Source organism: Notolabrus celidotus, chromosome 17, assembly GCF_009762535.1.
Source record: "Notolabrus celidotus isolate fNotCel1 chromosome 17, fNotCel1.pri, whole genome shotgun sequence".
In the NCBI taxonomy this organism is placed as follows: Eukaryota; Metazoa; Chordata; class Actinopteri; order Labriformes; family Labridae; genus Notolabrus; species Notolabrus celidotus.
The window spans coordinates 10,208,726-10,223,438 of record NC_048288.1 but is presented as its reverse complement, the minus strand read 5'-3'; the positions used below and the strand labels follow the sequence as shown (position 1 = coordinate 10,223,438).

Here is a 14,713-nt window from a genome sequence, read left to right as displayed (position 1 = left end):
TTTCAGCTGAAGAAGTCTCTTTACACCAACGCTGCAGAAAGGCTTAACATAAAATGAATTTTGTATCAAAGCTTAAAGGTGTCAACAAGACCTCCTGGGTATAACCCACCCCTACAAAAACTGTTACTTTTGGCACCTAATAAAACAAAACAGCATCAACCAAAGAGCCAAAGAAGAGGTTTCAAAATAGAAACCCACAAAACAAAAGGTGACATCATGGTTGTGACCTCCCCTTTACAGTCCTTGATTTCGAGTCCTCATGAAAAAAAAGAAAGAAAATGTCAAGACAGAACATAAAAGAGGGAAGATAATTAAATTGGAGCTTGCACACCTGCATGTTTGACCAAGCAAAGAAGATAAAAATAAAGTTCCAGCAGGCTGTGAAGCACAACAATTTAGTGTTGCAGGTGACTGGGCAGTGAGATAAATCAAGAAAGATTAGATATTAATTTAAAAAGATACTTCTCTCCAAACAGACCAGACTGACCTACAAATGAAATGGATAGTACTGATCCAAAAAAGCAGAAGGATGTTGTGACGTCTCAGGCAGAGGGCAGAGATCAGTCTGTACATACATAAGGGCTTTGTAGAACAGCCATCGCTGAGTCTTACACACACATTACATCCAATCTGTCTGGACCAGGACCTTAATCCCCTCTCCACGGCCATGGAGACAAGCAGACAGTAATCCTCTATATTTGTATATTAATAGCCCGAGTCTCAGGGGGGCCTCTCTATATATTGTGATGTATGTTTTATTAGTTGGTTAATCTGCTTGTCGATCAGAAGACCTGGTCCATTTAAATCTGGGTTTTAATAAAAACATGTCAAGCCCTGCCAGAGGGATAAGCTCCCCAAGGACGAGAGAAAGAGCATGTCCACGCTCAATAGACTCATCATAAACACTAAACAGCTTTACATCAATGTTATCTGTCATGGAGCAATACCATTATTAGGAAGGATTCAGCCCTAGGCCTCTGTCCCTTCCTAACAACAGAGCCAGATAAAGCCTGGCTCAAATATAAGCCTTCTACCTTGTTACTATAATGCATGCTTCAATCAGCTCTAATGTCATTTCTGAGGGTGTGCTTAAGAATAAATGTGTGTGTCCATACTAATCCTCATTGCCCGAAGGCACTCGCGTTCCTCTCCTCCTCGACCTCGACCCTTCAGACACTCAGGTGGAACAGATTTGGTTAAAATGCCGCTTCACATCTGCAGACACTACCGGCAGAGTAAAGGAGAGTGCAAGGGTGAGATTCCTTCAGATCTGAATCATGTTGGAGTCCTGCGCTCAACTCACAGCTCGTCTAGACGCTGTGTCACTGCCACACCCCGCCGGACATCTGTCCTGATTCAATAGATTTATCAGACAGCCATTCGATTAGAAGGGCACTGCTTTAAATTAGCTTGCGAGTCAGGGACTGATGGAGGTGGGCTGGACAGGAGGGCCATTACAGCCTTAGGGACACAGTCCCGTCTGCTTACCAATGGTCTACAGACGCCAGCGATCACGATGACGTCTGTAATCATTCTAGCTACAAGGGCTGCGGACAACTGCTGATGCAATTAACCTGGCCTTCATATGATTCTCTCTTTAAAATGCTTTTCTCTGATACAAAGGTATGTGGCACAAGCATGCAAGCAGAGTTTTACAGGAGGCATCAATCAAAGTGACTTCCACTGAGTAAACAAACAAATAGCTTTTAAAACATCTGGTGAGGTGAGATTGAGAAAGAACAAGAAAGGCACCCTAGGGAGATCTGTGGTTTTCCTCTGAGATCTGCTGATTACAAGGAAGGATGGAAGGAAGGGCAGAAAATCAGAACTGAAAAAGTAGAGCAAGCACCTCAGAGACAGTTCACACAAGCTAGAATTCAGAGGAGGTCAGGAATGCACCCACAAACCACGCACACACACAGACAGAAAGAAACAGAATCATGGCCTTTAAATGCACTGCAGCGAGACCATGTGACTCTCACGGGGTAGTCTCATGGGAGCATCCCCCACCCCTGATCTCCCTGATGGACTATAACAACAGGAAGTCAGCCTGGCCTGCAACATCACACCACACCACACCTACAGATAACTGCTCCCTCGTTTCACACACAGCACATACGAGCAGAGCAACATTCACACCAATGCAGAGAGAAACGTAGGCACCCCTTCCTTGCACCACTCCAGCCTTCCTCATCAATCATATGTTACATTAGCAGCAGTCATTTATCAGTCATCACAGTTATGTCTAACTTTAATCCCTCTAAAAGTGTGCTGTGTGGTGCAGAAGAATCAATGGCACGGCGCCCGCTGTTGCTGGCGTTGGTGGCGAGGGAGACGCGCTGCAGCCTGGCACTGAAACAAGGAGAGACCAAGACTGGCAGGAGGGAGGGCTTTTCAGTGACTGAATAGCCCTTGTTTATCTAGGCCCCTCTGGGAAGTCAGGACACTGCAGTGAATAGGAGCCAGTTAGCAGCAATGGCATAATAAGACCAGGGAGGGGGACGGGGTGATTGAAATTCTACACAGACTACTGTCAAGACAAACTACCCATGCCAGCTGTGGCAGCAGCTCAAAGGGGCAGGAGAGTGTTTTCCATGACAGATGCTTTTGGTTTAGCAACACAACATTAGAGAACTAACACGATTTTATTCACTATTGCTTAGTTATCAAATTACAAGATAAAAGCTGAGCTCTTGTGTTTGAATGTGCAAAATTAGACCACATAGAGGGCAGGGGTCACTGAAGTTCCACGCAGGCTTTTGTCAAGACAAATACCTTTGCTAACTGTAGCTGTGACATGTTTCTTTGTGGCATGTGGCATGAAGCTTGGTGACAGACTTCTGAACACACAAACTACGCTTGCTAGCTGTGGTGTCAATAACTTGAATCACTCAAACAATCACAAGGTTGCTTTTATTGACGTGGTTTCTGGTTGAACACATGGCAAACAGGAGTTGATGAGCCATTGCTTGCTCAGCAAAATACAAATTAAGAGGAGAATTCGTAAGCTGTGTCCCAATTCAGGGGCTACATCCTTGGAGAAGCGTATGTGAAGACCTATTGCGTCACAACAACATTTCCAATTTTAAAGGCTCCTTAAAATTAGCTACTTGACGCTAGCTATGTTAGCTAATTAGCCATCTAGCTACCTGTTCCTACAAGAAATGGATGTCACCAACGCAAGTGAAGGAGGGCAAAATGGGTGACACAAACAGGAAATATTTTACATGCCAGATTGTCCCATCTCAGTTCATCTCTGGATCCTCTGAAGGCTAGGTCCTCTGAAGGACCCCACCCTTGATTTGGGATGCAGCTACAGTTATACTGAGACCATGTAGAGGACAGTGGTCATTGAAATTCCATGCAGAACTCAACCAAGAAGAACTACCCTCGCCAACTGTGGCAGGGAATCAAATTGGCAATGAAATTTAGGTTAACAACACAACATTAGGTAACCAAAAGGGTTGTATGCACCATTGCTTGCTCATCAGATCACCAGATTAGAGGTGAAACTTTGTGAAAGACTTCTCAAGAGACAAAGTACTTTGCTTCTTGTGGCAGCAACTCAAATGAGCAAAAGGTTGTTTTCTATCTATGAGGTTTGGGGTTTAACAGTGGGTGTAAAACAGGATTTGAAGTGGCATTGTTTACTCGCCAAAAATACAAGTTTAGGGAGAAACCTGAGGTTGGAGACAGGTATATAATGGCCATGGACAGGTTTTGGGTCTTTCTAATTCTCTGCAGAGTTCTGTCAAGAAGAAAAAAAAAACTGTGCCAACTGTGGCAAGAAGTCAAATAGGCAGGGAATTTAGGCTAACAACGCAATATTAGGTAACCAACATGATTGTTAATGCACCCTTGCTTGCTCATCACATAACCAGACTAGAGGTGGAACTTTGTGGCAGACTTTCATCAGAAATTACCTTTGCTAGCTGTGGCAACTCAAAGGAGAGAGTGGTACTTCTATAACAAAGGTTTAGGGTTGTACATTTGGTGATCATCAATGCTTGGTTGTGACATTGCTGGCTCACCAACAACACAAACTGAGAAGTGGAATCTTATGCTGGAGACCAGGGAGGTCACTGAAAATCAACTTCGATGACTGTTAAGACAAACAACTCCTGCCAGCTTTTGCTTCACCTCTCAGGAGTAAAGGGGGGTTTTATGGTTGTTTCCTTTTAGATGCATTAGGGGACCAACAAGATAAATGTGATGAGCCTTTGCTCGCCTTTCAAGACTATCAGGTTGAATCATGCATTAATTGTGTAACTGTTGCACCAAAGCTGAGTAATACACATAACAAAATGTGGCAAACCTAAGTGATGGACTTCCTTAGAAGAATCGCACTGATATGGCAAACAGGACAGGACTATATTTTGTGTTAAACTGTGTTCAGGCACTGTTTGCTTCTCATCTAAGCAAGCCTGGGAGTAGTGTTCTTCAGCCCTGTTTCCCAGTCTCAACAGGACAGCAAGGTACTCTCCACACAAAAAAACCTTTCTGTTTGCTGGCTCACCCCTCCATTTACAGAGCCAGATCTTTTTAGTGTGTCTGAAAAGAGGTGCTGTTTTTCTTGCCCTCTGTGTGGTGTGAAGCAGACAGGTCTACAGTTTAGCAATAGCATTGATTCTTTTTCCAGGCTTTCATTTCTTCTGCCCCCAGTTTGAGGTCTCCAAGCCCCCGATGAGTCGCCTTAAATAGGCTGCCACAGGTGCTAGGGGCCGGGAAGGTGAAGGAGGGGGGAGGTGGCCTGGATGGGAGCAGAACCGCAGGAAGCCTCTTGTTTTCACAGAGATAAAGGGCTTTCAGGTTGCATCCTGGGCCGTAATCTCTCACACACTTCCTGGTTTTGTTCACGGCCAGGCAGGAGAAAATGACAAACTAACCTTCGCCCTAAGAAGCTGATCGATAGCTTCTGATGAGACAGGATGTGTGTCTTGTTTTAGTGGATTTAAAAAGCATAAAATGACAAAGAGACTTGATTTTTAGCTGTGTTCATTAATAACTCTTGATCAGGGTTGATTTATGGGTTCATTTATTCAAAGTGCTGGTTCATTACCGACCGTGATTATAAAAGTGTGTGTATAATTTCTTTCCTGACCTCGTCATTTGCTTTTAGAGCACAATTAACATTGTTCCCAGCTCTTACATCCTAATTGCAGAAAAGATAACGCTCCCTTCCTTCAAACAGTTCCTCCTTAACCACTCACTTAGTGCTGTCCTTGTATTAAAAGATCCATTTTCTACAAATTTGCATGAAAGAGGTTTATTGAAAAGTTTGCGTTGAGAAGAAGCACCAGTTTTAAAAGAACAGGCAACAGAAAAATCTCCCGTTCGTCCTGTTTTCTCTTCTGCTGATAATAACTCTCTCTATTCTGAACATGTCCTTCTTGAGAAGGCCAGCATTTGACCGTGAGCCACACCCTGTTCTCCTGCCAGAGGAAACTTTCAATCTCCCTCCCTCTCTCTGGCTCTGGCTCTCTCATACTTTTGTCAGGTGTTATTTATGAGTGTTGTATAGCTGAGTTGCTGCATGCCTCCAGCACCTGCTGGTGTTCGAGAATCAGAGCCAAAGCAGCTGCCAGAGAGAGGAATGGAGGAAAGAAAGACGGCAAAAAGGAACTGAAGAGTATGAGAAAAAGAAAATGAGGGGTCAAAGGGAAAGGTGAGGGAAAGTACCTGATGACGTGGTAATTGAGGGGGGGCTGTGTTGATGTTGTAAGCGCACAGGCACGCAGCGTACACATTATGTAACTAATGAGTGGTGTTATGATGGGAACTGTAGAACAAAACAAACAAACAAGTGATGAGCAAGCACTAATTAATAGTGTCGTACAACTCCAAACGTGATCAATTAAAGGCCATGCTTCATTGACTTGCAGGCAAAGGCACCGGCGCCACTGTAACAAGAGAGGGGAGGGCGCTGTCAGCATGAGTAAGAAGACAGATGTACGATCGCCTGGCTGTGGAGATCCGAGGGTATGTACTCCCTTCCCTACCCTTTGCTACCTACAGCGCTACACACACATTACACCCACACACCACATGTATTTGTGGAACGTGCTCGGAGAGGCTGGTATGTTTTGACTGTAAACACCTGAACACTGGTGGTGAGAGGCTGAGCCAAGACAGGTGGGCTATGACAGACTTACGTCAAAGGTTACTGGCTAAACTCCAAATCCCAGAGTCACAGAGAACCGGTGGAACAAAAATGAACTCTGTACTTTGCTTTGGTCAATAATGTGTCACAGGTGATTGTGGGGTGGATGGACGAAATTTACAGGTTAGACAACGAGAGCAGGGACGCACTCCCATCCCCCATTCTTACCACACAAAACCTCAAAAACAAACAGTAACTCGTATGTGTTAGGTTACTTTGTTACATCATTGTGTGGATTATATGTACAGGTATTTCTCTGACAGTTTCTTTAAAATTAGATGAAAAAAATCTTCAAGAAAACAGCAGATGTGCAAAACAACCACTTACAGTAAAACAGAAATCAGTCTTTGTTGTTTTCTGTTACTTTAAATTCAGTCAAGGCTAGAAAACATCCATTCCTCATGGTCCTTCGACTGTTTTCACACACTGTTTTGTACATTTTAATCACAACGACATGATTCACAACACCTGTTTTTTATAACAGTTGAGTGTGTTAAAGCTTGGCTGCTTCCTTAAGTTATGTCCCACTAGTGGGGTCATGGGGGGCTCAACAAACGCTCATGAGTTAAATGGAGCGATGTGGATGCTCCATGCCTCCCTCCGTTCTGCCCTCCCTTCTGTTTTCAGGCTGCCCATTCTCCTCTCATTAATCCTGTGTGGATGTTTATCCATGTTGACGTTCAACATAGCAGCCCGCCTTCTGTCTGACTAACAAACAGGGTGACTAAGGCTTTTTTTCTCCGCTGCAGTTGTCACAGGGTTAGCCTAGACTAGCTAGCTATAGGGACAGAAGGGCACTTGATTTGTTAGTCACATCACAGGCCGGCTGTGTAACTGGAATCAGTGTGTGAATATGAATGCGTACCCCCTCAGGAGGGTCATTATCAGTTGTGTGTGCTACGGAGAGGAAAATCAATATGGTCATCATAACAGGCTGGCACAAAGCCAGCCCACTAGGCTGCGTTCAAAGCACAAAACATGGCAGCGGATTACTCCTCATCTGATGTCATCTAATTTCATCCCTGCAGACAGAGACGCTGTGGGATGATAATAAGGTCAAGCACGTTTAAAAGGGACTCGATGTCCAGCATCTTCGTCAAAAGACAACAGAAAGGCTGATTAAAAGACACACAGTCAGGTGGTCTGAAGTGAAGCTCCAGCAGAGGTTTGCCCTGATGAGTTTTTTGCCACAAACACAAGCTGGCGTAAGAGCCCCTCACCGGGCCCGCCTTCTGCCTATTGTGTCAGTCCAGTCTTTTTCATTAACCGCTCCACTGAGGACCAAGAGGAGAGGAGGGGGTGGATGGGCGGGAAGGGAAAGAAGGAGGTGGTGGTGATGATGTGGGGGGGACAAGGAGGGGTCTGCAGACAAACCCAAAGGGACTCACTGTGGACCTGAAGAGCAGCCACCAAATACATGATTAAAAACACACATCAACAGGCAGCGCTGCGCTCACCGTACACAATATTACTTCCACCAGGATGGCAATTTAGAGGTAATCTCTCCCTCAAGTACACACAGGGGTAGAGGATATTATCTCTCACCCCCATGCTTGTGAGGAAGGGTTAAGAAGGAGGGGAGACCAAGAGGGAGCAGGGGACAGAAAATAAAAAAGGACAAAGTCTGGGAGATTATGGAATCAAAGTCATCTTGCGAACACACCTGTCTGCTCATGACTCACTGCTTTGGAGTCATTGGAGGAGAGAGGAGGGCAGAGGAGAGTTTTCTGCCCTGTTAGCATACATGATACACTTAACTGAGCTCTCCTCCCTGCCCTCCTGCACTGCTACAAATACTTGCCCACACCACTTTCTGTGTCAGTATCGGTTTCTACGGCCATGCCTGTTGGAGCGGCTGCAGACCGAAACAACTCACTTGATAATTACGAGCATGTCAGTGAGGACGCTTGTCTGAAATGGTGTGTCACACTCAGGAAGCGGTTCCTGACGGTTTTTCGGTGGGGGGGGGGCACGGTTGTGTTTTTGTTCTGCTCACTGATCTGACACGTCACTACAAGCTCCCATTGCCTCATCCCTGTTTGACCCCGATCCCCAATATTTTGGTCCTTTCAGAGAGTGTTTGTGATCTGTGGATGGCTGCGTCTGCGTCTGTTAGGGAGCCTCTGAGGCGTGTGGCCCCCGTCACATTGTCCTGTCATGCAGATGGACCCTCACAGCACATGTCGCTGGTTTTGGAGGACCAAATGAAGGCTTCACTCTGACTTAAAACAACACGCTGTGGACCTCACCTTAAACATTAGAAAACATACAACAGAAATGCCACAGGGACACTTCGGTGTCTGCATTAAGGGGAACAAGCATGACGCAGATGTAAGTTATATTTCCAAGACAAAAATGTCAAACAGGGTGCTGCAGAGCCGGCCCTTGAAGGCCCGAGGGCTGCGTGAGAGAGGGATTTGATGAATTCTGCAAACGTTCCACGGATTCCTCCCTCGCAGGGACCTTTGGGGAAAGAATGGGTCATATGCAAATGGCATGCACAGTATGGAGGAGAAGTTTCCCACAAGCCGAGTGTGAAAAGGGCTCTCCCTCCCCATGCCGGGCCGCTGAATGGGCCTTTTCTTCTGCCACTGAAAGTGTATGAGGTAGAGCAGGCAAACTGCAAAGGTAACTAGGCTCTTTCTCCTCAGGCTTTCTCACTAAAGCCTGAACACACAATGGTTCATTTAGGCATTCAGCCACACAAACCCCAATAAAGCACATCCAAGCGCAGTTAAGGGGGTTACTGAAACTGACTCTGGGTTTAAAACTCCTTCTTTACGGAGGGAGAGCACCTTTTTATAGGCTAATGCTCTCAGCCTCCGCGGGAGCAGCTAATCATTAAGCTGCCTTTACAGAGGCAGGAGTGTGGTCGTACATCACATAATTTTAATGCTGCTGAATGGTCAGACGAGGACGGGCCTTTTCCCACCCTGACTGACATGTTGATCGATTCAACTGAGACAGAAACTGAACTTTGTTTTTATTTGTTTATCAAAAACAAAAAAGTTGCTTTTTTCTTAAAGTATCCAAAATCATTTTGGGCTCATCATTTTTTCACTGATTATGTTTCTAGTTTTGATGCTACAATATGATCATGTATGGGAAACAACAATCATGTATTTCAGGCTTTCATCTTCCAGCACCAGTCCTTCAGTTGTCACCTGTTGTAAAATTCTTTAGTCACCTCAGCCACTTCTCACCAACTCCCTCCATCCCCCCTTTCACCAACTCCATGGGGAACATGGAGCCCACAGTTTAAGGGGTCAGAGGATGGAGAGAAGGAGGGAGCGGAGAAAAAGCTGCAGCTCCAGCACCCCCCTGAAACCCCTCCTCTCTCTCCCTCTCTTCCCTTTTCATTGAACAGACTTAAACACAAACACAATTGGACATGCTGGAAACCTCACAATGGCACAGGGGGGGAAAGTGAAGTCATACTCTAAGCACGCATGGGTGCCTAGGTCAGGGGGCAATCAACAGCACCCCTAGCTACTGTGTCTTAACCCCCTGAAATAAAGGACGAGCCCTGGAAGGAGGAGTGAGAGCTGAGAGAGAGAGAGAGAGAGAGAGAGAGAGAGAGAGAGAGAGAGAGAGCGGAGGTGGGGGGATTTTCTTCTTACTTGGCACTTTCAAAATGAAGCTGCCGAGGAAGTTGGTGAAAAGCAGAGAGATAAATGAAAAATTTCCTCCTCCGCTAAACTCCTCACACAACAGGGGTGGACCTTTTAAATGTAAACAGATGTCTTTAAAACACTGAAGTGACATATGGAGCTCCAGAGACAATCACAGCCTCCTCAGAAGTGCAAAACATTACTCACCCCCTCCCTAAAAAAACTTTACCTCTGAGTTTTTTATCATTCTGCCACCAATTTACAGCACGCAGTCGATAGATTCTCCACGGGGTGAGTGAGTCCAGGGCACTAAGTATAGTTTAAGTATAGCTTTACCAGGCCAATAAACATGCTCTTCAACATTACATGAATTGCTGCCAAGTGCCAAACCCACAGCCTCATTTTCCCTATGTGATGGATGATTCATCAAGGTGCGAGTGTGTGAGTATGCTTCAGAGAGAGAGGGAGACGCATTAGAGGATTAGACAAATGACTCTTGTGATATTGTCAAATAAATAGAAACCCTAACTACCTGTTTGCATTTCAAGCTGTCTCTGAAACAGTGTTCTGCAAACATTAGCCCTGAGCTCCTGAGCACGGGTACAAAGCTGTCCCAGCACAGCCCTGTTTATTTTTACAAAGAATGTTAACACCGGGCGCATTCCTCTATTCCCAAATTGCTGTGTTAAATTACCGTTGCAGGGAACGGCTGCTATTCCTGAGGGGAGCTGAGCGGGGAGAAGCGACAAAGGAAGCTGCAGAATCCAACCGATTGCAAACACCTGTCGTCCTGCAGGCTGTTAACACCTCTCTGTTTACAGCAGGGAATGGAGCTCACCTTGATCTCAGCTCCCCCCCTGTTATAGCCAGAGACCTGGCAGAGCTGCTGACCACAACAAGCTGAGTGATTAATCATAAAAGCCCCAACAAAATGACTAATGAATTAATTTTTTACTCCAAATAAAGTAAGCAAAGTTGGTTCCCAGCAACAACCAAATTAAAATGTGTCATAAAGATGTAAAAACAAGGCTATGACAACATGCAACATGCAACAGCAAATTAAACTAACTTTCCATGAGGAATTTCCTTCAGAGATGTCTATTTACATGACAGATCAGCTGCTTTGTCAGAAGGTGGTAGGAAGTGAGGACTTAAAAGCGGACCTTCATGGCTCTTTGAAGCAAATGCAAATGAGTCAAACATCTGTTTCCTTTGGGGTGTGACTTAAATATCAATAGGGCTGTGTTAACAGTGAGAAATGTTTAACAAAAACATGTTAAAAGTTAGAATTAAAGAATAACAAAGCTACAAATAACACCCTGAGGTCTCTTCGGAGTAAACAAGACTCCCTTTCTCTGTAAGGGCAGAGAGATATCCACACCTTGACAGCAGGACCGTTATCTGAGGTGTGTCAGCAACACACACACACACACACGCTCAGAGACGAAAGAAACGCATGAACACATCCCATTAAGACTGAAATGACAGCGAACAACATCGATAGAACCCAATACAAATATGCCAATCTCCATGTCACTTATCGGATATCAACAGAAAATTCACTCGCACTAGAAAAAGCACCGTTGAATTTCCTCCCACGGATGACTGTTTTAGCTCGGCTCTTCCTCTCACGCGTCTTCAACCTTATCTGTTTAAGCTGGTTTGTTTAACAGAATACCACGGGATTTCCTTCACCACCCCAGTTCCTTTAAAGTACACTGGGTGGCATAACACATGAGCATGACTAGCCTGCTTGATGGACAACACATGTTGTCACACCCGCGACAAAAAAAAACTTCCTTTCACAATAAAATAATTCAAAATAAAAGTGTTCAGTGTCGCTTTACGCATCCACATCAGCTCACGACGCGGAGACGCGGCAGGAAAACACACAACAACAACTCAATAAAGTCCTTTACATTTACCTCACAATAACAAAACCCACAAATACAAACAGGAGAGACAGCCACAGACACGAAGTAGCGAGCCGTATCTCTGTAACCAAATCACCGATATCACCAAAACACAATAACGTGCGTAAAGCTTCGCAAACCGAAACGCAAATAGAATCCACACCGATTGCTCCCCACTTGTACTATTGGTACACAGCCTGTATTCAAGTTATCAATATCAGGAAAGAGAACAAGTATGTTTTAAGCTTCGCTCATGACCACGGACCTACAAGAATCAGGATTCCCAGCGCGCGACTGGAGAGGATCCGCTGTCCTTATATGGGCTGCGCTCGCTCTGCTCACACAAACAGCGCGTGAGATATTCCTCGTTCCCCGGAACCTCTGTTACCCCATCCATGTTACAACTGTGCTTTCTGCCTTTACTTAACAACGGGACGATTGTTAAAACATTAATCGTGAACATTATGAACCGCAGGGAACAAAAACACTGACATGAAGTTGAAGAACGAAGAAAGAGAACTGTTTAAAGCGTGCTTCAGTGACAGAAAATCATCTATTTATTCTCTTTTCTGACATTGAAAATTAAAATGGTGTTAACGGTATATAAGTCTAATTCAAAGTACACAACAGGCGTATTTTAAAGGGTAGAAATCGCGTTATTTGAGCTCGTGTGGTGCAGCAACAGTGTCCTGTCGCTACCTGCTCCGAGTGAGCAAAAGAAAGAACAAACCAAACTGTTTGTTTCCTCTTTTTCACAAACAAACCCCGACTTTTCTTTGGCAAAGCACACAGCCATGTCTGATCTTATTTTGACACAAAGTGTTAAAAACAACGAGTCCGTCGTGGTCCGCATTAACAATCAGGTAGCGTGTTTCCCTCAGAAACAGGTCCGACTTTAGTGGCTGGCTCAGAAACTCGAAAGAATGAAAGTAAATCAATGAATGGGGAGTATATAAAGAGGTTTAAAGTGTGTTAAAATGAATAAAGGGATGTAAAGTGGAGACAAAAGCGTCTCCGCTTATTACAGGGTGAGGTGCGTATAACGGTCTCCGGTGCAGCGGACCGCTAGGCGGAGGGAGAGACGCGACCCAGGTATAACGGTACACCACATAGGGCTGTAATACAGCGCTCACTTGCTACTTCCCAGCACTTTCAATCACACAAAACCGGACCAAACTTTTCGGTGAAATCACCGGGATACACAGCAGCCTCCAGACCGATCCCCAAGAACCAAAGCTCCGCGTCGGAAGTACTTTTACTCACCGTTGTTCCTCTTCGGGTTCGCCTGCTTTCTGCGCTTACACCTGGGGCCATCCGCCATGATCCTTTCGTTGTGTCTAAATGCTGCCGGAGAGTCACCTCCTCTCTCACCCCCTCTCCCCCCTCCTCCTCCCTCCCTCCACTTCACCTCCCCTTCTCCGCACCTGGTTTACGACACTCAGCTTTACGACATCACCTTCCCGCACCTCCCCGACCCACGCTGCCAGGACCATTCATAGTAGTACTGGAAGTGAGGGATGACTACATGCACACTGTACCTGCCCAACCTTTACTTATGCGCCATGAATCTGAGATACTGTTATGTTACAGAGAAAGGTGCAAGGTGTGGACATAGTTGATATATTAGTTTTGGCTTATTATTATTTAAAACATCTCAAATAACCAACTGTGCATTATACTGGTAGTAAATTATGCATGCTTATAATTAATTGTTTTATGTGCAGTATTTATTTATTTCCAGTGAAAATGTTGATGAGTTAATATTAAGCTGTATGTTTTATTACTCTTATAAGTTATTAATGATTTCTTCTTTTATTAGATAATCAGAGCACATTATTTAATAATCAGCATCTTCAAAAAAAGATATTTTTAAAAGAAAAAAAAGAGAGAAAGAGTCTGGAGTCCTCAAAAGTTCAAACAAAGTGTGCTGACAGTGAACCCAGATTTTTAAAAAGGGGAAACAAAAAGTAAGGCACTCCTCCGAGGGAAAATTCATCCAGTGGCTTCTTATACTTAAATTTCCTCCTAGCATCCATGGCGAATTTGTGATGAAAAAGAAGCTGAGTTAGGGCATTTTGACCTACCAACCTGTTGTCCACATGTCATACATATCGGTGTGTGTTAGTACTACAGAAAGATACCAGCCCAGCAGACTGAGATTGTGTGTACTTGTGTGTAAGAGAGAGGAAGAGGTCATGAGACTGTCATCACCGATTCAATCCTTCACCTAAAGAAAGACGCTGCTGTTCTCCCGAGCTGAGCTCACTGCAGCAATGAGGAAGAGGACGCATACAAACCTCCACGCACACACAAAAGAGACGCGCACAACGCTTACCACACTAGGCTCTGTGTGAAGAGAAAAGAAGAGTCCAGGATCACATGTTTGAGGTGAATTCCTCTTGAGACCTGCAGTGAAAGGGAAGATGAAGTTAGCACAGACTGAGATGATGCTTAAGGTCTCATGACATGCAATTATGGGTCAGAGGAAGCACCAGTTGCTGCAAGGCTGGGCTATTCTGGAATCAGATCACTATAAGGTATCTGGTGGACCTATGGACCTATGTATGAAAAATGTCATTCTTCAGGCTGATGTGGCAGCCAGATTGTGTAATCTATTTCTGCGTCAAGTTGTGTGCCATGTATTCGTGTTTACCAAGGCTGACACTTTGTAATCACTAGAAGGGATTAACAATTGTCCTCTTGCTGTATCTGTGCACTACAATCAGAGCATTTAATTATATAACTCCGTGCTAGCTATTATGTCATATACATTTATGACACAAACACTAACTGAAGGACAATCAGCTTATCATTCAGCTACATGTGACAGCTTGTATACATAGGATGGCAGATCTGTGTCCTGAATAATTCAGTGGCAGCAGATCGGTTCAGCTCTCAGGGCAGGCTGCTGAGACACAGAGTGATAGCTGTAGCATAAACAACACCTCTAAACTTGCTCCAGGTGGCCTCTTCCTCCAATAGACAGCCCTCCTACCTCAGAGGGTGAGAAGGGGGGGATGACTAGACCC

The 14,713-nt window shown here is 44.8% G+C and overlaps 1 protein-coding gene across 1 annotated transcript in view; it reads right to left on the bottom strand.

Annotated features, from left to right (window-relative positions):
• Positions 1-13,214, bottom strand: part of zeb1b (zinc finger E-box binding homeobox 1b) — a 67,249-nt gene extending 54,035 nt beyond the window's left edge. Inside the window, exon 1 of the mRNA XM_034707067.1 lies at positions 12,948-13,214. Coding sequence (XP_034562958.1) covers positions 12,948-13,005 — 58 coding nt within the window. The 5' untranslated portion in view covers positions 13,006-13,214. The remainder of the gene's footprint in view (positions 1-12,947) is intronic.
• Between the last annotated feature and the right edge of the window lie 1,499 nt (positions 13,215-14,713).